Source organism: Catharus ustulatus, chromosome 1, assembly GCF_009819885.2.
Source record: "Catharus ustulatus isolate bCatUst1 chromosome 1, bCatUst1.pri.v2, whole genome shotgun sequence".
Classification (NCBI taxonomy): Eukaryota; Metazoa; Chordata; class Aves; order Passeriformes; family Turdidae; genus Catharus; species Catharus ustulatus.
In genome coordinates this window covers 21,158,475-21,179,652 of record NC_046221.1, presented here as the reverse complement: position 1 = coordinate 21,179,652, position 21,178 = coordinate 21,158,475, and the positions used below count along the sequence as shown (strand labels likewise).

Genomic DNA, 21,178 nt, shown 5'->3' with positions numbered 1-21,178 from the left:
TGGATTAAATAGAAATCTTGTGTTCTACTAAAATAATCCTGTATTCCCCGAAATAAGAACATAGGCAGTGCTCAGAATATCATGTAGCAGAAGAATTAGGACTATGGTTTTGCATTTCTAACCTTTGTAGTTTTAGGCAAAACATGATAGCAAAATTAATGAAAGGCATTACATATGAAAATTTGCAATATGTTCCCACAAAACTGCTTTTCAGATATTTTTCTGACTGAAACCATAAATGTCACTGATTGTGCTTGAAAGAATCGGTCAAATAATTCAATGAATTAAGTTTTTACTGCTTGGTCATAAAAGTGCTTAGATTGGTCTGTCAGGAGATGGACTCAAGAAAGTAGCACCTCAGGCAGATTTTAATACTTATTGGGAAATTGGAGCAACATTTCAGTGATGTAATTTGTACCAGAAATCATTTTATATTCCAGACTAACCAGTAAGTAACTTTCTAGTGGCTTGAAACTTTCCTGCAGAGAAGAAAAACCTTCAGGCCCATGTTTATTCTCATGATAGTGAGAATATCCATGAACATCTAATAAAATGAGTTATTTAAGTTTTGCAAACATAGAAAGTCATTGTTTAAAGGAGAACTCAGTGCTATGTTTTGAGTCAAGTTATACTAGGATCCTTCTGTTTTTCAGAAAGGACAATCTTCAAATAGTTTTGTTGTGTTATCTTCATTCCCTCTTTTAGGTAAAATCAATGGGAAGATATTTCATTATTCCACATTTCTGATTTTCCAAATTGTCTCAAATCTGTTCCTCAAAACTCAGAAGGTACTTCTCACACTGTCTGCTGTGCACGCAATTGTGACATGTTACTCACAGTGATGGTTTTGCCTTCAGGGGCTTCCAACACCCAGGAGCAGCGATTCAGATTGCTGTAAGGCTCTGGGTAGTTGGGGCTTGAGATAACTCCACTTTCACCTGACTGTACACCACCACAGGCTGCAGAAAAAAAAGTAACATTTCAACACATTTTCAAACCAGAACACTATAATCAAATGAATGGAAGATTATTCAGATTTTAATAATAATAAAATATATTTGAGATGTCCTGATAGAGTCAAAGATGAACAATTTTTCTGGGAAATTCCAAGTTTTAAAATCTGTCATTGAATACTGAGTAAAAGGATGCAATGACCTTGAAACTTTGCATCCTGATACTTAATATAACTACAAAACTTTTGCCAGCTGACACATCTGCCTCTTCCACCTTATCATCCATTTGTTTATCTCACTCTTAAGCAAACCAGTGCCTTGGACCAACACAATGAAGTAAAAAAGTTTCTGATGTGTCTAGATAAGCCCCAAGGCTAAATTCAGCTGTGACAGGAAGAGTAGTTGTTCTGGCACATAAAATGGCAAAGTGGTGCAATTTGCACTGATATGACATCAAGTGGATTTCAAAATGAGCGCAAAGGTTCAAGCAGCAGAATGTACTTCAGCTCTGCTAGCACTCCAGAGACCTATCTGAAGTAAGTCAGACTTGGCTGGTATTACCTGTTATGCCCCTATTCCCAAGAGCAACCAGCTGCTCTGAGCATTGCAAAATCTCAATGTGGTTTGGGGAATGCCAACAGTGAGGCAGAAAATAATTCTAAGAGTTCAACTGCTAGCGCATGCCTGCTTTAGAAGATATAAATAGTGGCTAGCATTGTGTAACTTTTGAGCACCTCTGAGAGTTGATCCCATCAGGACTATTCCCTGTGTCACCAAATGACTGGCAACATTCCCCAGAAGTGCCTCAGTCAGCCAAGGCAGCAGCCCATGGAGCCATTTACCTTCAAACGAGTAATGGGCCAAGAATCCTTTATCTTCTGTGTTTGCATCACTGACAAAGTGTACCCAGACCTGGGGGGCAGCTATAACCAGTGGCACAGATGGTGCAGCCTGACCACAAAGTCTGGCTATTAGCTCTCCATCAGCATCCCCTAAGAAAAGAAAGAAAAAAATATCAAAACAGGGCACTTTTTGAGTACTAAAAAAGCTACAATAACATAAAGGAATAGTGCAAACATGCAATTCATTGTGTTCTAACAAGAAAACAAAGAAGAGTACACTCCACACTTAGTAACTGGTTATTTCTTATGGATATAAGCAGAGTGTTGCAGTTCATTTTTGGGATCTAAATCTTGGCAACAAGAAAATTACTTGGACTCCTTTTCTCTCCTTCCTGCCATCCTGCACACTTTCATATGTCATATCAGACATATCAGACACACAAAACCCTCACCGTTCTGTCCCAAAACTACAGACCTTTTGGGCAGAATAAAGAAAGAGATGGCCTAAGGACCATATCACATGGACACCTATTGAACCTTTGTGTTTGTGACATCCTCATTAAAGACAATAAGGATTTCGAGTTTTCTACTTTATAGGGATGTGCAGCATCCACTGAAAGTTTGCTCAAGTTGGTGAGCTCCTATCCATCAGATTGCTAAAAGCATCAGTTTCTGTTTATTACTGATAAATTCCCAGGAGAAAGAAAGTAAGTAAACATAGTAACATTCCTCATGACACTAGGCAATGCCATTCCTAAGTTCACTTCTCTAACAATAGCATGTTGCTGGTCTTAAAATCTCTATTCAAAAGCAACTCCTAGCTCTGCACAAAGTGGCAAGCCATTCTTGTGAAGAAGACAGTAGAGCAAGAGGGGGAAATTTTTAATGTTTTTCAAAGCCTTTTCAGCGTTATTCCAAGTCACAGGTTGGTTGAATAACTTCATATTTCTGTTATATGCAAGTGACACAGACACTATTTGAAATTCCTTGAAGGACAAGGATGAAAAGGGACATATAATAAAATTCTATCATGCAAATTACATAGAGAAATGCTACAAACTGTCTTGATAACATGCACTAAAAGTTATATTGAGTTGTACAAGTAGAAGATATTTATGATAAAATGTGTTCCAGGAAAAAGTAGTAATAACTACTTTTAGCATTAGTATGTGAAATATGTTTTCTTTTTTGTACATTTTATGAGGTGATTGACTATGTGATAGATGTCACCCAGGTTACTCAGTGTGAAAAGTGATACCAGTCATGAATGGTCAGCTGGCCAGAAATCTAGACTGTTGATAAACAGAAGAAGAAAGCATAAATATTGTGTTGTAATATTTCATTCAAACCGAAGGGAATAGTCTGAAAGACAAAATGAGTCTTCCACAAAAGCCAAAAGTTGGGTGTATATTTCATTGTAGCAATATGCTCAGCTGTATAACCATGTATAACCTACATAAATGTCCATGATAATTTAATAACTTAATAACTTACCCTAAAAAATTGAAATATTTATTTTATTTTATCTAGTCAGCACATTACAGTCAATTCTGCTTTTAAAATTTATTATTTGAGTACCATGAATTTGTTGTATGGACATCACAAAATAATTTTGCATATCTCAGCTCCACTTCCAGTCTCTCAGGTAACTTAAAGTAGAATTGGACCTTTCCCTGCTCTTTCCAAGAGTCTTAAACAGCACCTGCCTGAGTTTAGTGGTATTCTGCACTACTGCATCTCAGTGCTCATTAAATATTACTTGTCAGGATACACAGATGAAGGAGGACATTCTGCTTTTGACACCAGGCTACCTGTGAAACTGGAGGTCCATTAGAAGTGTTGAAATGGACACTGCTATTTAGATGACAAAATGGTTTAGCACAAGCAAGACTGCCCTTTCTTCCCTTTTCTTTGATTGTATTCCCTGAAGGCCTGATGTTCATGATAAAGTGAGAGTAGCAGGAACAGAAGACTAACAAAGCAAATATACTTCATTGTTTCTTTCTCTGAGTTTTTTCCTATTATTTTCCAGCTCCAGTGCATACATGGGAGAGAACTGCTAGGCTACAGAGCTATGCAGGGTCTGGCTCTGCACAGGACAAACCAATGCTACACAACCAAAAGCTCTTGATCAAATGAGTGCAAATAAGGATGTGACAGATTCCCGTTCTCAACCTTTTCACATGTTTCAGAAAGCATTTCCTGGTAAATTAAAACCTGTTCTCTCTGGGACTCACAGGTACAGCCTTTCTGTGAGGAAAACAGCTGCAGCTTTCATACTACACTTGGTGTTAGCTGAGTGACTTTCATATGACATTTCCAGTTGCTTGCTCTTGTGGATAGATAAAGATGTTCAAATACGCAGGGTTATCATTGGTACATTAATCCTCAGATTTTTTTCTTTAAAATGCTTTAGTCTGTGTTTTGCAGTGTATTCTCACTGGAAATATGGATTTCTTTTAGGAGAGTCATCTTATAGAACATAAAAATGGATCTGAAGTGGGCATGCAGTCCAGAGGCTATGAATAATTAAAACATTCTTTACTCCATTCTGCTGTCCCTGGAGGACCAGAGAGCGAATGGGGAGTGGACCAAATAAATTGTTTTGATGACTGCAAATGCCATCTCAAGGCAGATGAAGTGAAATTCACATTGTCCCTTGTAAAGAGAGAGTGAGTATTGCAAACAGCAAAACTATTTATTCCCCCCAAGTTGTCTATCCAGTTTTCAATTTCCTCCCCTGGAAGAACAGGTAACCAAATCCATGCATCCATTTCTCTGGTGGTGACATCCTACTTCTAATAATGGATGCCACATGGAAGAAATGATGTGAACACTCTCAAATGTACAGATTCTAGAACAGCCACTCCCTGCAAATATATATGAATGAGAATTGGCACAAACAGAATTGTACAACCAGAATCTTGGTAGGCTTTATCCATTCTCCTGCTAAACATACAAACCTATTCGTAGTTCTAGGTGGTCATACTGGCAGTTCTGGTGATGTTCCAAGTGGAAATCCTCAAAAGATATATAAATGGATGAATTATAGTAAGAGGGATTTTCAATGATCCATTCACAGTTCAGGTTACTTGTGTAATTTGTGATGCCATCATAACCAGGAGAAGAGAAATTCCCACCGGCATATGCCATCAGGGTTCCGCCACAAACTGCAGAAACAAAATATGTTTTATTTAAAAGTAGTAATAATGCATGTATGAGGAGAAATCTTGCCCCTCCTCATTCAGGTATGCTCACATCAGAAAGCACATGTGCTGATTAGATCAAAATCTTTTCCATCTCCTTATTTTTTTATAATTTACTGCTGTGTACAAGAGAATTCTTGCTAGTGCCCTAGAATTTATTGGCAAGTCTTAAAAAACATACATGTAAAGTAAAAAACAATTATTTACAGTATCAAATATTTCAGCAGCACTATCAATACATCAAGCATTATTTAATATTTTGATAAAATCTCACTACAGCTTCAGTTCTGCTCAGCCCTACTCATTACCTAATTGTAGGCCCAAGAGAAAATTTTTCATGGAAGATACCCTCATGCCATAGTAGGATGCTTGGGGTGGGAGTTGAAAAATAAGTTCGAAAGACTCAAGGCTGTAGTAGTAAGTAAGGCTCTGCCAGCTGCCTTCTCTTTGGATGCTGAGCTTGCAAAATTAGGTTATCTGCACTCTTCCACAAGCTACAATAAATTAATTACCCCCCTGAGGAATAAGGGAGCACTTGAATTATTCAATTTGTCTATAGCACTATGCTTTTTGAAACCTTTTATGGAATAAGCCACTTCATCTCTTACTCAAGACTAAGTACAAAAAAATAAATCAGTAGGGACAGCAGGGACTGTGACACATACAGAGGGACATGAAGTCCATTGCTCACAGAGATTCTCAATTTTTTTTCAAATTCTTTCAGTTAATTAAAGATAAATATCTATTCCCATCCAGAGATGAAAGAGAAAAAAGATATCAGAGATTGTTATCTGTTTAGGTAATTTTTCAATATGTGCCAGTACTCTAGCTATGAAATGACTCACCAGAGATCAATCACTTAAGTAAAAGCATACACTACCTGCATCTTCACTAGAGGTATAGGAGACACTGAAGCCTCTGAATGCACGGGACATATCTGTCACCAAAATGACTTTCATTTTGTTTCCAGTGGATTTCACCTCAGTGCCTGGATTTACCTCCCCACACAGCTTGGCCAGCTGGGGAGAGTTTTGCCCAAAGCCATTGTAAACCTGTGGGATCAAAAATAAACTGTTATGACACCAATATACAGTCTTATGAGTATCTCCTGTATCATTTAAGAGTGTTTACCATCTTTAAGACAAAATTCATTGATGTCCCTCACAAGGGGTTGGTTCTCAAATCTACCCAAACCTTGGAACAAAATTTCATTGCCTTGAGTGGATGAGGCCCTGAAGTAAACATCAAAAATAACTTGTTTATTTTGGTAAAATATAAACATATTTTCTCCCTCTCTCTTTTTTCAAACAGAAATTGAATTTTTTTAATTGAGAAGAATACTATGTTTTAGCTCAATATTTATATAGTCAATCACTTAATAATGCCAGCTACTGATCATATTAATTTCATTTCAAGTCATGATTTTTTCCTTGTTAAAGCAAACATCAGCTTTATCAAAAACTTCTCCCACATACTGAGTGCTGGTGGGCATTTCTGATTATTTCAAACATTTCACTTTTTGATGATCCAGAGATATTTTGCTCTGTTTCCTTCATAGAACCTTTAGCCTAGAAATTAATTTCCCTCTTTCTACTCTGCAGTGCAAGCAAGGCAGAAATATTTCCCACTGAGACTTGGAATATATTAGAGTATTGAAGGCATAAAAGCCAGCAGGAAAAAATTTTCCTTTAAGAGATCATTAACTGATAAAAAGCCAGCTCCCAAAGGTTTGTCTAAAGCATCTGTGAAGAAAAACAAGGGAAACATCGTCTACAATCCTCAAGGGATGAATAGCTACTTCTGCCCCCCATGCTTGTGCATGGATTGGCTTCTGATCATTCTTCAGTTAATTCCTATTTGCACTGCTTATCTGAACAAGTGGGAAGCTAAACTCTACCTCACATTTCTCCAATTTCATACAGGAATCATATTTTCGAGTAATTTTTACATCTGGCTAGGTCCAGGTCTGTGTGCCAGGCTTGAATTTTTTTGTCACTAAATAATCAGAAATCATAAATAAACATGATGAAATAACCAGTATCTACCTTTTTTTTTTGAGCTGGAGAGTGATATAGAAGTAAAGTCGACCTTTAGCTCAGAGTAGCCATTTACTGCAATCTCTGTCTTTTTCGTCTTTTATTTTTTTAATTGACAGCAAAAAGTAACAACTGCAGTAGATACTGCCAAAATCAATAAAACCTGGAACTGACTTGTTTACACAGAAAAGAGACATTGAAAGCTTTCAAAAATCCCAGATTTTTTTTTCATAATTGATAAAAAGACAAATCCAGTGATTCCTTTAAGTCTTCTACTCTGCCTAGGAAATTTAAAAATTTCCATACTCTAAAACAAGCAGATGAGCTTAGATGCTCTATAGAGATAACTTTTTCTCATTCATCTGCTTTCTCCAGATTAAATTATGATTTGTCTTAAAACCATATTTGGACCTAAAAGTGACTTCTCAGCTTTATTAGGTCCATAAAGGGATTATGAAGAGCAGTTTTTGACTCCACACCCAATACTCACAGCCACATAATCTGATGAGCAGCTCCAGTGCTCTTCAGTTTTCATGTCATTGAAGATTAGGGTCACACGTCTGCCTTCTTCCACTGTGATCCTCCATTCACACACTCGGTTATGTGGGTAGAGGTTGGGATAGCTGGGTGAAGTAAATGTTCCAACAGGTGCAGTAAGATCCCCACCACATTCTGAAAAATCCAAATATTGGTACATTTCTAAGAGAAAAGTATTGCAAATAGAATTATAGCAAAAAAAAAAAAATCAGTGTAGTGAGAAAAAGAGATCCTGAGAGGTTGATTTGATTGGCCTCCCCTGTCCATATGTTTGTCTAAACAGCCAAGTTCCTGTCAGTCTTTATCACTCAGTCATAAAAGCAGTTGAATATTAGCTGACCATAGCAACTCCTTTTAGTCTAATTGTTAATATTTCCTTCTCTGAAGAGCTTCAGAAGCCTGGGTGATCCACAAGCTTTGATGCCATATGATACAAGCCTCTCACTGTGGCAAGACTGAGACATTTGTGACTTTCAGAGCACCAAGCAGAGCTACACAGAACAAGCAGGGTCTTAGAGCTGCTAATGATGGAGGATATCTTTTTCCTATTCTGATTAACAGAGGTAAAGAAAAAGCTTTTAGGTATTTTAAGCAACACTTTTCAGTACAGTTATTTTTGCTTTTCCTATCTTTGTTATGAATATCAAACTATGCTGTCAGGAAGGAACCCTGAAGGTCTTGGATACAGAGTGAGGTTTTTTTTGAAACTTATGATAGAATTTTACCAGCTTACCCTCAGTTTCCTTCCAAAATAGAGAGATATTTTTTAATGGTGTGTAGAGGAAGTCCCTTTCCTCACACTCAGAGATTCTGCAGAGTAGTCAGAACTCAGCATCCACCTGCATTATACTTTTTGGTAATAGAGTTTCTCTTCTAAGTTTGCATAAAAGAATCCTAGGAGTGGAATAAGATTCTTTTGGAGTTTGTTTTCCCCTCTGCTGTTTTATTGCAGAATCAAACATGAAGAAAGCTTTCAGCTGAACTTTTAAATGAGCTGGAAACAGTTAAGAAGGGTTGGCAGTAGATTTTTCATCATGACTATTGAAAAGAATTTCTAAAAAAGTGACCATATTTTGGTAGGATGAGCATTGCATGGACATTGAAGACTGTGAATCTTCAATGTAGTGTGAAGTGTGAAGCAGGAGTAGGTCTGTGTCCTCAGTCCTGATCAGAGCAGCTCTTTGAAGTCATTGTGCTCAGGAAAAGGAGCAATGGGCACAAATTGAAACACATGAAATTTTACATGAACATATGAAAATATTTTTCCCTGTGAGGGCCACTGAATACCAGAATAAGTTGATCTTGTTTATCAAGAGGGATATGGGAAGGGTATGTTAAGGCATCCCTCGAATGGCTGTTGAAGAAAACAGGTGTGGAAGAGTGTGTTTCGTTGTGCCACTGATCACAACATCCATTACAGCAGGAGATTGCTTGCTTCACCAAGTTTCAGCTTAGCTAAGTTGTTGCCAGAGAGCTCTATTCAGACTTCTCCCAAGTTTAAATTTAAAACAAATCCACACCACTCCAAGAACAACAAGAACAATCGATCTACAGTATATGCTGTATTAGTGCAGTTATGGTCTGTGGTATAAGTTGCTTCCTGAGAGTATATTTCAACCTCACAAATCCAACCTTCAGTACTGGAAACAAAGCGCAGTCTGAATCCCCGGGCATTGACTGATCCATCAGTGACAAACTTGACATAAGCAAAACTGTCAGAAGTGTCCACAGCAGCAGGGAGAGTATTACCACAGTACCTGCCCAACAAATTTCCTGCAAAAATCATATAGAAAAAGAGAAATTAATATCAATATATTATATATATTTATATTGAAGGGTCACTTTCCAGTTTAACTGGACAGGCAGGAGTAAACAAGTGGAATCAAATTATTGCTGGTAAATAGAATGGTTTTGTTTGCCTTACTTTGCATCAGCAAGCGAGGCAGACACAAGCAAATGCTGCACATTGAAATAGCTCACTTTGTAGCCAAAGGGAAATGCTTTCAGGAACCTCTGGTGAGGTTTCATTGTAGTGCTAGGGAGGGGAAGACAAACACTGAAATAGTTCTCAGACCAGAAGAGTTGTATTCTCGGATCTCCACAAAGTCATTTGTGCACTCAGAAGAGTTTTGAATATCTAGGCCTTCTAGTCTGATGGTAAGATAGTGGCCCCTGGGACCCTGCAGAAACCATTCACACAGCAGGTTGTCTTGATAATGAAGATCAGGATACCCAGTGCTTTCGATGACACCAGTTTGTCCTATCACTGTCCCACCACAGGGAGCTGCAAAAGGAAGAATTTTATTTGGTTGACTAAAGAACCTCTGAGAGATGATCTTTCTCCTAAACAAGACTTAAAGGTAAGGTACAATTGACTTGCTCTCTAGCTTTGGTAATAAGACAGGAATTGCCTGCCAATTAAAAATCTTCCATACTTTCAATCTAATTCAATCAGTCCTGATCACTGTATTTTTTTCTCCAAACCCTGCCACACCCACACCCTGCCATTGCAAACATCCTTTCTTTTTCATATCTCTCATAATCAGAATAAACTCACAGTTTTCAATCTAGTCTCTATCTATGTCCACATTTATCAGAAGACCTTGCAAAGATGTAACAGGTAAATTAAAAAGAAATGAAACTTGCTAAGTGTGGATCTCAATTTTTTATGAGGGACAAAAGTTGACTTCTGGTTTGGGCCAACAGTTATAGTTCAGACTCCTTTTTCCTTCCATCCCTTTCCATTCACTCCTTGTGATGCCTTATTAAGTAATCCCTGCACAATGTGTAAAACAGCTATTAATTTTTAATTCTCTCTGTCTCTCTGAACACTCATTTCTCTGCAGTACCTGCAAACATAATTTTGTAGTAGTAAGGCATATAGCAAACGTGTTTAAAGGTATGTGGTGTGATTCTTGGGATGGTCATGTGTAGGCCCAGGAGTTGGACCTTGATTATCCTTGTGGTTCCTTTCCAAATCAGGATATTCTATTATTCTATGAAACAATATTCCCAGGTGGAATTTATTGGATTTTTTTTTGTAGTGGATTCTGTGTACAATTTTTCCATGGCAATAACAGTTGTGTTCATACTATCAGTTCCATGAGTCATTAGTGCTTTGTTTCAGGATTAATGGCATTCAGCTAAGATACTGTAAATCTGTTATGGTTAAATGTAAATGATGCCTTCATATACTAACAAATATATGTATATATGCAAGTTTGTTCAGTTTTCACGTTCAGAAATGTGATAGCACTCTATTTTGGCTTTAGTGTTTCAGATCTAATGCAATAAGCAAAATTCTGTATAAAACAATATAGTTCACTACTTTGCCTTTGAAAAATTAACAGTCCTAGACTTTCCTATATAAGTGATACTACCATAATGGCTGTTATTCTTTGAAAATTATTAACATTATCAAATCTAAAAGAGTAGCATAGTTCTGAATCTGATCAAGGACTACTTTTTCTTGAATTTAAATTTTTTTTCTAGTGCTTTCTAACCCTGTTTTTGCACCTTGAGAACAAGCAACTAAAGTATTTCTTTCACAGATGACAATTATTGTTTCTCATAGCTCATTCTTTTTCCAGTCTATTATTATGCTGCCCCTGTTTGTCTAGTATCTTTATTATAGATTGAATTTCATTTACATAGAGATGCTCCGAATTTGTACATCTACTGCCAGTTCTCAGTTGATCTTCACATTCCCCTTCAGAGCCCTGCCCATGAAAGTGACACTAAGTTTGCAATGCTGAAAATCAAACCATGTTACATTACTTTATCCACACTGACCTTTTTTCCACTGCTCCTTTGACAACTGGCTTTTACAATAAGCTATCCAGTACTTGTTTCTGCTGCTGCTGCTATGAGCTCTTTCCTGTTAATATTTCCCAAATTTTCAGCTCTTGCTAGGTGAAGAACATGCTGATATTCTGATGCCTTAGCTCTAACACTAACTGAAAGAGGCATGTTCCTGTCAGCGCATCCCACAGGTCTGCTTTAAGCCCAATTACAAAAGTCAAACACTTAAACCAAAATCATCTTTAAAACCATAGAAACTGATAAATGAAAGCATTACCAATGGAGTATTTAGCATTGAATCCGACACGTGTGGCACTGCTGTCAGACCTGAACCTCAGGTACATGACAGCTCCTGAGGATCTCTGTGAGCCTGGCATCGAACCTCCACAGAGCCTGGCAATGAGGGGGGCACTGGAGTCAGCACCGCTGCGCAGCTCTAGGGAACTGGAAGTGCAGCTGGAAGAGAAGACAATTTTCTTTTCAGTGTATGGCAGTAGTGGTTCAAAATCATTCCAGCACGTGCACAAAATCATGAAGCTGTAGTGAATTAGATTGGTTTCCATGCAGTGTGACCAGGACAGAATCAACAAGATAATAATCCATTGCAGTTATATAATAATTGAATCAAAAGAAGTGTGAGAAACATTGAAAAAGATTAATCTAAAACTCAGTCTATATCAGATCGGATCTGGCACGAGCAAATTCTGGTAGGGATATGAACAGCACTGGCAAAGTAGTTGTGATCATGTTAAATACAATTTTTTGGCAGGATTCAGATTCATCAGATATTCCGTATTAAGTCTCACTGAGAAGTGTTGAATTAAGGGACAAAAAGAAGACAGATTGTGGGAATAAAAATTCAATTCTGGGGTCTAATTAGGTGGGCATACAAAGATCCAAAATATCTTAACTAGAAGCTTTGCTTTCAGACTGGTGCAGTGTCCTGGAAGTGAGAAAAGACACCTTTGGAATTCTCCATCCTTCATTGTTTTTCCTAGACATGGTTTCACAAGCTTACTTTTGCCTTACAGTGGTCCAGTCCCTATCAATGAAGCTCCATCATCTGGAAAATAGCTTTGTTTTATGATTCAGGCAGGGAGAACAAAATATGCAGACCCATAGCAAACTAGCCACAAGGCAATGGAGGAGGGAGGCAAAGTGTCATGGTGGCACTCCAGTGGCTTTAAAAGCACCCAAGAGTCCAAATTACTGAAAATCTGAGTGTGAAAGGACTACAGGGCATAGATTTTACAGAAGGTACCTTTCTATCATGGAATTTTCTACTTTTTCTGTCATACTAATTTCTGTTATGCATTACAACGTCCTAGGAATGTAAACCAGTGACCTGATAGCTTCAGTGATCTCTCAAAAATTTCTTAATCCCATTTGATTTTAAATATAAAAGTGTTTGTTCTCTGAGAGGAATTGGAGAAATTACTAGAGAAAGAAAATTCAGAATGGATTATCTGAAGAAAAATAGGCAAAATAATGTGGATGGATACTTTGGTGAAGGTTCAATGTAAAACTGATCTTCAAATTGCAGCTCTACTGCATGTCCATTGGGAGCAGTTATGGTCCAGACACAGTCAGCATGTGGAGGGTAATTGCTTGGATAGTTGGGGGAAGATGTATATCCACTGGGGTTGAAATCATTGATATAAATGTTCCCTCCGCAGGCTGGGGAAGAAAAGATCACCAATAAAATACAACATGAAAAGGAATTGGGTGAGGCATCAAAAAACATGACTTATGACTATATTCCAACACAGTTTCCTTTTGTTGTCATATAGTCACATCAAAAAACAAATGCATTTTATTGCTTGCTGTGGGAAAACACTTTAATGCAGTAGAATCCTATATCCCTGTGCTCCTGCTTACCTAGTTCTCCTCATTTCCAAATGTTCAGGGTCCTGAATTAAACTGCTATTACTTATTCCTTTGATTGCTTATAAAACAAGCAGCAAAGATATTTCTTGTTTTGTTCCTATGCCAGTTCCCAGGAGCTAGGATGTTCACAAGTCAGACCCACCAATATTTCTATGAATCACTCCCAACTTCTATTTCCCAAGAACTGAAATGTCTGTTTGAGATAATAATGAATGTGTAGGAATGCCAGTCAGAGCAAACATGAAGGTTTGTTCAGGTTCTTTACCTAACAAAAATATCTTTATTTTGACCAGAAACTTTCTGTTCTAAATCCCCTCTATATTCTAGCAATTCTGGTTTAACCTGGGGCTTTACTCCAGTCCCATAAATTGAAATGGTAGAAATGCTGTTTTTCAGCTTCACCTATTCCCCTCATGAATTCTCTGAAGTAATGCTAATTCTTTGGGGCAGCAGGGAAAACAGGCAGAATTCAAGCACTTAAAGATTTGAGCTGATTGACAGGTTGTCTTAGTTGTTTAGAAATACTGTTTAACAGGTCTCCAGGTGTGCCAAGTGGAGTCTGTTATGAACACAATGGGATAACTGCAAATGCCAAGTTAGTGTTTTCCTCCTGGGCCCTGAGTTTCATTTTGTTCATTCTTTCAAAGAAGTTAGCTTTGGCAATGAATGTTATTTTCTCAGTTGGGAGTAAAACTTGTGAGAGATGTTGCCACCTTTTTAGACACACTACCCTGAAAAGTTCCTAACTTCATTTAGCACTTGCACTGGGCACTAATTTTCAAATAAAGTTCATGTTTCAAGAAGTTTTTTTCTTTCCTGTATGAATTTTTAACATCTCTTTCTAACAGTAGATGCTACTTCTCTACTAAAGGGTCTCTTTTTTTTTTTTTTAAATCTAACTTTAATATCTTCAGATTCTGTGACTCCGGCCTGACACACTTTAAAAAGGAGAAATCTGAGTGTCAGATTAGAAATCATGCATTACAGCATTTTTGCAGACATCCAATTTTACCAGGGTTGGGACTTAAAACAAAAATACCCTTTAAGAGGACAAATTTCATGTTATATATGTATAAGTTGCAGAATTTAAGTTTGTTAGCTAGACTTACCTAGACTCTTAGCCTCATATCTCAGTTTGAATCCTTGACCCTCATTGCTGCTGTCAGAAGTGAAGTGGACAAACAGCTGATTGTCTGTGGTGTACATGGTAGGGACGGGGCTGCTTCCACAAAAACGTCCATTCCCTCTTCCAGACACCAAAGGTGGGGCAGCATTATCTAACCCATTCTTCAGCTAAAACAGAAGTTGCTAATGTTACTCCAGCAAACAACACTGGAAAGTAAACTTTGTGCACACACCATCTTAATACTTCCAGCCACAGGGGAAATTAATAAACTAGTGATTAATTAATGCACATTAATAAAAAAGAGATAGAAATATCATCTTTGGTATTTCTCTTTGGTATTTGCACCCCATGACATCATGAGCTGCTTTACTGACACTTAAATCTGTAAGATTCAGTAGTTTTAATAGCTTTGAGGATTTGGTGATCCAGCCAATAACCTCACCTCTACGTAATCTCCAAGGATGCAGGAAGTATCCTCACTCTTAACCTGGAAAGGTTGTTCAAAATGAACAGCAATGATAAATCCAGTGGTTACCACTACATGCCAGGAACAATTTAGATTAGGAGAATAGTTTTGAGGGTAGTTGGGGGATGTTATCACACCACTGCTTGTGTGCAAATAGCCTCCACAACCTGAAAAAAAAAAAAAAGATAAAAGTTGAAGCAAAGAGAAAAACTCAAAAGCATCAAATATTCAATTATTCCTTTTGAGAAAAACCCTGTTTCCTAGAAGATGTGATGGGTTAAAATAAAAAAGGAAAAGAGTTGAAAAGAGTGTATGAAGAACTGAGGGGCATATAGCAATGCACATGATGAATGATCTCCCAAAATGCAAGCTTACAGATTTCAAGATGACATACAACAAAATTCCTGACCATGAGACTAATGTCAGACTTAGCAGATGAATAAGCAGGCAGCAATGTCAAGGACCTCCAAGGCATGAGCTTATCATTACCCTGTCGGAGGACACTGCTTCTAGCCGTGGACCAAAACACTGCCATCTACTCCAGCTGACAGTCACAAAAACTTCCCCTCGCACTTTCTTGGTGCCTCAGTCCATTCAGGAATCTGTCATCATTCCTAAATTCATGTGGGAGGACTGTTGCTGGAAATTGCTGACATTCCTGCTAGAATTTATACAGCCTTCTGCATTTGTCTCTTTCTGCTTTGAGTCATTTATTTCCTTCTCTTAGCTGAGCATTTTTTCACACTTCAGCTGAGCTGTTATAAACTTAGGCATGCGCTTTTCTCCCTTCTGGGAAGTGACTGGTCAGGTTGAATCGTGCTTTGTTGCATTATATTGCAGGGCAGATAGCAAATTTTACCTTTGCAGAGTTAGACATTTATTAACACATCTTCATGAGAGGTGAATAATTAGATGTGTGTGTGATTAATTAATTTGCAGACAGCTCTTAACGATGCCTGGGTCTCTTAGCCCATTGTTAGCAGCAAGGCAAACATTTACCCGGAGAAGAAAAAACAAGTCTTACTTTTGTGATAAGAGGCATTAAACCCAGCTGCAGTGACACTTGTGTCCGATGTGAAGTGGATGAGCATTGCATCTCCAGTTGATCTTATTGGCCCTGGAGGTTCTCGCCCACACAGAGTAGCCAGTACTGGGGAAAGACTGTTTTCTCCTATGATGAAAACAACACAGTGTTAAAACTGAATCAGTCTACATCTGCCTGTTTGTTGCTGTAGCTCACACTTTCAGGAAGGTGCTTTTCAGGACCTTTAATCCCTTACAGATTTAGAAATAATTTTATAGACACCAAATATTTTGCTAGACTTTGATAATTTTATTTTAACTAGCATAATGTCTCAGAATAGGGGAAGAGTACTGTTTTAGGGCATGTTCCCATTGCTATCTAGATTGCTTATGCTCAGTGGAGATGAGAATTTGAGGTATTTGGACGTTGGGTTTCTAATGCATCGTGTCAGGGTAGGGCAAAGTTGGCTTCTCACCATCTTTGATAGTAAGTTTGTCATAGTTGCATGCGCTGTGAGATTCTATGTCTAGTGCCAGGATATTGAATTCCACAGTGGATCCAGGAGCTCTGATAAGCCATGTACAGTCCTCAAGGTTTCTGTAATTCATCGGCCAGTGCGGTGAGAAGAGGAATGAAGGTGTTTCTTCAGCTATTACAGCCCCTCCACATGCACCTGTTATGGACAAGAAGACAAAAAAGAAAGCATCCTCTTGTTAAACCAAATGCATCCCTTATGTATTAAAAGATGACAGTCCTATAGTAAAGCACAATGAGGGCACAGTGATGATGTGTGTAGTTACAGTAATGCAGGAATTCTTCAACTTCAGTTTGGATTGGAAGTATAAAACTTAAAAATCCTCATCCATAAGGATGTGCCATGTGCCACCTGCTGCCACAATGATGTGACCTATTTTATCTTGAGGAATATCTAACAAAACATTTAGGATCATCTACCAGTTTAACATAAATTATTTGCTCATTTCATATCAAATTGGTCAATGATTTAGAACATTTTTTCAAGAGGGATAATTTTCTATAAAAGCATATCAAATGTTTAGATTTAATTAAATCTCTTTGTAAAGAAAAATTATCATCTAGCAACATACTTATTTTTAGAACACTGTAAATTACTATATCTAAGGGTGTCTAGAAATTGCTTTTAAAAGATAGTAAAATGCGTCATTAAAATGTCACTGAAAGCTTTCCCTCATTAATAACTCAGGCTTTCTCTAGTGGGGAAGTTGGTTTGGAATTCTTTAAGTAAAGCTGAGTGTATCACTGGCTGTACCACTTGTAACTGTGCAACTCACTGAAAACCCACCTCTAGCAAGGGTCTGCGTAACAGCAGAAGAGTCCACTGCATACCACTCCAAAAGAAAGCCTTTTCCAGTCACAGATGAGTCTGACTGGAACTGGATTGTCATTGAACTGCCAGAGGATGCAAAAGAAGCAAGGTCTGCACCACAGTATGTTCCAATAAGACGAGAATGAACTGTGGGCCCATCATACACCTGCAGAGAGAAGAACAGTGCTATTCCTCACACAGCCAGATTTTCATCTGGCCCATACTTGCCAAATTTCCAAGGAGAAAATTACTCTCTTTAAATGAGTGAGGGACCTTTCAATGAATCCAAGTTAGAGAGAAACCTTTCTTATAAAAAGGGAACAAAATCTCCCTATCCATTATATGTTGTTAAAAGTGAAGTTTTCACAGAAGAAGCTGAGTGAAGTCATCAAATTTACCTCGTTCCCCATCCCGGGGCTGCTCTTTGGCGACACAGAATGACATCCCGCTTTACAAAAAGTCCACAGGTACAATTTTTATCTTTGACGTGGAAAAAAACCCCAAAACAACCATGATATGCAGGGAAAAGGAATTTCTTTTCTTATTTTTCCTTTATCTTTTTCCCCCCACTGAGGAAAATATGTATTTTGAGTTCTGTTAGATAAATATGCAGAAATCTTTTTTCATTGTAGGTATTTATAATCCAAAATCGTGGCTGGTTTCAAGATATGTCTCCTTTGCCACCTTTCATGCTTATTTTATTCTTCTCAACTACCACCCAGTAAAAATGTCAGTAGAGAAAGTTAGAAATTATTAAATAAATATTAACATTACATTAATGATCTGATCCTTGATTCAGGTTAAAATCAGGCTGATTTACACTCACTAAATGTCTAGCTGGTTTAAGAAACCCATTTTGATTTCAGAGGGACAAAAAAAGCAGGCTGAGTTAGGAGAAAAAGTGCTGCTAATATATGACATGAGATGAAAGAAAATGTTTTTTTTCCTTTTTGAACTAGTATCACATTTGATTATCACTAAATTAATAATGAACCAAAAATATTGAACTAGTATTAATTTTCTCAAATATAACAAAGGATAATTGATTAACTGCTTAAAAAAAAAAAAAAAAAAGAAGAAGGAGGCACCTTTCTACTGCCAGCAGCCAAATTACTGATCCAGAGAGCAAAGAAGGTGCAAGAATTTTTCCTTGTAGGATTTTAAAATATCTTTATTTTTAGAAACATTGACATGTTACTATCATTGCTGTCCTTAACTGAACCAGCATGAAGAAAATTTCGGTCTGGTATCTGGCCTGAAATTCTTGATTAGTAATATTCAGGATTGTACCATTGCAGACTTATTTTTAGTAAATCTTACACTTACAGATTGGAAATATCTCCTAGGGAGCCAAAGATAATGATAATGATAAATGATAATTACTCAAAGGACAACACAGCAAAAAAAATAAACCACCCCAGGTCCTCAGAAAAGCTTCCCATTCATCTTGTAGGTTTCTCTATTGATCCATTTTACCAAAGTTGATTGAAGTAAAATAACTTCTCAGAATGGAATCACCTTTAGACTGTCGTAGGGGCACGTGTGATGATTCTCAATGTCCATCTGCAGGATGCGGCCGTGGATAACTTGTGAAGCGTTTACGCTTATCCGCCACTGGTAACTGGAATAGTGAGGATAACTTCTGGGCCACTGTGGGGAAGCTATTTGTCCTCTGTCTCCCACAATGTCATTTCCATACACTGAAAAACAAGAAAGAGACAACTAATGCCTCTAATTCATGCAGAGTAAAACAATCACTGGGGTTTCTGACTTAATTTACTTAGAACTAGACAGTGCTGTAAGGCTGTAAGACGTGTCTCAGACAGTTCTAAGATGCACATCTAATTATTTTCTTGTTTCGAGAGATGCAGTGTTCCCTTTTCTGATGCAAATTACCCATTTGAGCCATGTGGATCTACGTGTAGGAGAAGCAGGAAGACAGCATATCTAAACTCCTCCCTGACTCTGACTACTTTATGTTCATTTCTACCCAAAAGCATTAAAGAATTTTTTTTTTTAATGCCTGCACATGTTCTGGTGAAAAATGGTTCTGACTTCATTGAGGTCTGAACTATTGGTAATTCATTTTGAAAATGAGTTAAATCTCAAAAGAAGGAAAATTATTAGAAGTTTATCTTATCAAAATGGTTGTGGATGTTTAGTTTCAGTATTCTCTTCATGCAACAAGTCAGACTGATGTTGACAGTGGTCCCTTGAAATTTTGGATCTATAAATTGGCAGAATTTTCTTTTTTCAATTCTGCTCCCTGGTTGATAGCATCTAGATCCAAAACACAAGATGGACACACTGTCACACTCAAAAAGCAAAATGAAAAGCTGAGAAAGAAATACTTTTTTCTTGATTTGCCAATTGTCCAATATATATGATATACTTACATGCACATGAATTCTCTTCTGGCATGCATAAGATTATCCTTTTACATTCAGCAGTTATTTTACAAAATATTTTTAAAGTAAAATTACAGACTTTTTAACATCAGTAAATATTTTCTAATAGACTTTAAAGGGCAAAACTATCACTTCTTAGAATAATTTCAGAAGCACTATGAAAGAACAATAGTTTTCAATCAAATTACATCAACTTACAGTGAGAGAAGGTGGCCCTGAAGCCAACATCCGTGCCTGAACTGTCCGAGACAAATCTGACCCACAGGATATGTCCAACAGTGGATGTATAATTCAAAGGCAAGGAGTCCCCGCAGAAGCGCCCTGCCAGCGTGCCTGTATCGCTCCCTTCACGAATCTCCAGGTAATCTTTGGAGCAGCCTCTACTCTCCTCCACCTGAAATGCTCTGTTTCAATAGCAGTAGAAGAGTATTAGCATGCATATGACTAGCACATACTTCAAAGTGTGGCCATTAATCCCACTGTACATGGTATCCTACTGTAAGAGTTAAGGACAGCAACAAAACCCCCAACACCTGCCAAAGCCATCAATACAGGGCACTCACTTTCCAGCCCCTTATCCAGAATTACACATTTTAGAGTTCTCAAACACTTTTAAAATGTCTTGCTTCTCCAAGAACAACCATGAAACTCAGAAAGCCCTGAGATGTAATCCAGACTTTTAATGTAAATTCAGTGAGTGTTGAGTGCAGAGAATATTTTAGCCCCGTCATATGTGTATTATTTCAGCACACTCAGTGGTGAGAAAATAATTGCTGATTTAGTTGTAGTTAACACCTCAGAGGTCAGAAATCTCTTAGCACTTTCTCCAGAATATAAAATATTACTGTTTCTCTGGCCTCTCTGACTTTCACATATCTGGGTGTGCAAAATTATAACAAGAATTGTTATCAACTCTTCTAAACTACTTTTTACTATGGAAAAGGAATGAGATACAGTAATCAAATTCTAAATTCTTAATTATTGCACCAAACTGAACGCTAAATATACAGTAAATTCACGAATACAAGCCGCACGGAGTATAAGCCGCATATCCGGTGTGTTGCCAACATTGTTGCCTTTGTTAATAGATAAGCTGCACCTGGAATATTAGCCGCACTTTAGTTCGCTGCGAACTTTCACAAAGTCGTCATTTAGTAACACAATCGTGGGATCGCCGGGGCTTACTGGCTTACTGCCGACCTCGGAAACATTGTTTCCAAGTGAAAAAAGACACACCCTTTATTTACAAGCCGAAAAAGACAGGAACAATAGTGTGGTCATTTTGCGAGCATTCCCAATGGATCTGCGTTGCCTTTAAACAGCCGCTCAGCCCCGCGGGCTGAGCTCCGAGCGGAGCCACATCTCCGTGCTGGCACAGACACCCCGCTCAGCCCCGCGGGTGAGCGGCCCCCCCCCAGCCCTCTCCCAGCAGGGTGAGCGGCTGCTCTGCCCCTCTCCCAGCAGGGCGAGCGACTGCTCTACCCCTCTCCCAGCAGGGCGAGCGGCTGCTCTACCCCTCTCCCAGCAAGGTGAGCGACTGCTCTGCC

The 21,178-nt window shown here is 38.1% G+C and overlaps 1 protein-coding gene across 1 annotated transcript in view; it reads right to left on the bottom strand.

Annotated features, from left to right (window-relative positions):
* The window catches only part of CUBN (cubilin), a 152,972-nt gene that overhangs the window by 40,278 nt on the left and 91,516 nt on the right, over positions 1–21,178 (bottom strand). Inside the window, exons 36-51 of the mRNA XM_033076268.1 lie at positions 19,830–20,035; positions 18,742–18,923; positions 17,200–17,389; positions 16,354–16,551; positions 15,879–16,025; positions 14,831–15,021; positions 14,372–14,555; positions 12,878–13,052; positions 11,653–11,831; positions 9,649–9,858; positions 9,207–9,347; positions 7,528–7,709; positions 5,882–6,053; positions 4,759–4,965; positions 1,796–1,945; positions 838–959 (exon numbers count right to left, since the gene is read on the bottom strand). Coding sequence (XP_032932159.1) covers positions 838–959; positions 1,796–1,945; positions 4,759–4,965; positions 5,882–6,053; positions 7,528–7,709; positions 9,207–9,347; positions 9,649–9,858; positions 11,653–11,831; positions 12,878–13,052; positions 14,372–14,555; positions 14,831–15,021; positions 15,879–16,025; positions 16,354–16,551; positions 17,200–17,389; positions 18,742–18,923; positions 19,830–20,035 — 2,836 coding nt within the window. The remainder of the gene's footprint in view (positions 1–837; positions 960–1,795; positions 1,946–4,758; positions 4,966–5,881; positions 6,054–7,527; positions 7,710–9,206; positions 9,348–9,648; positions 9,859–11,652; positions 11,832–12,877; positions 13,053–14,371; positions 14,556–14,830; positions 15,022–15,878; positions 16,026–16,353; positions 16,552–17,199; positions 17,390–18,741; positions 18,924–19,829; positions 20,036–21,178) is intronic.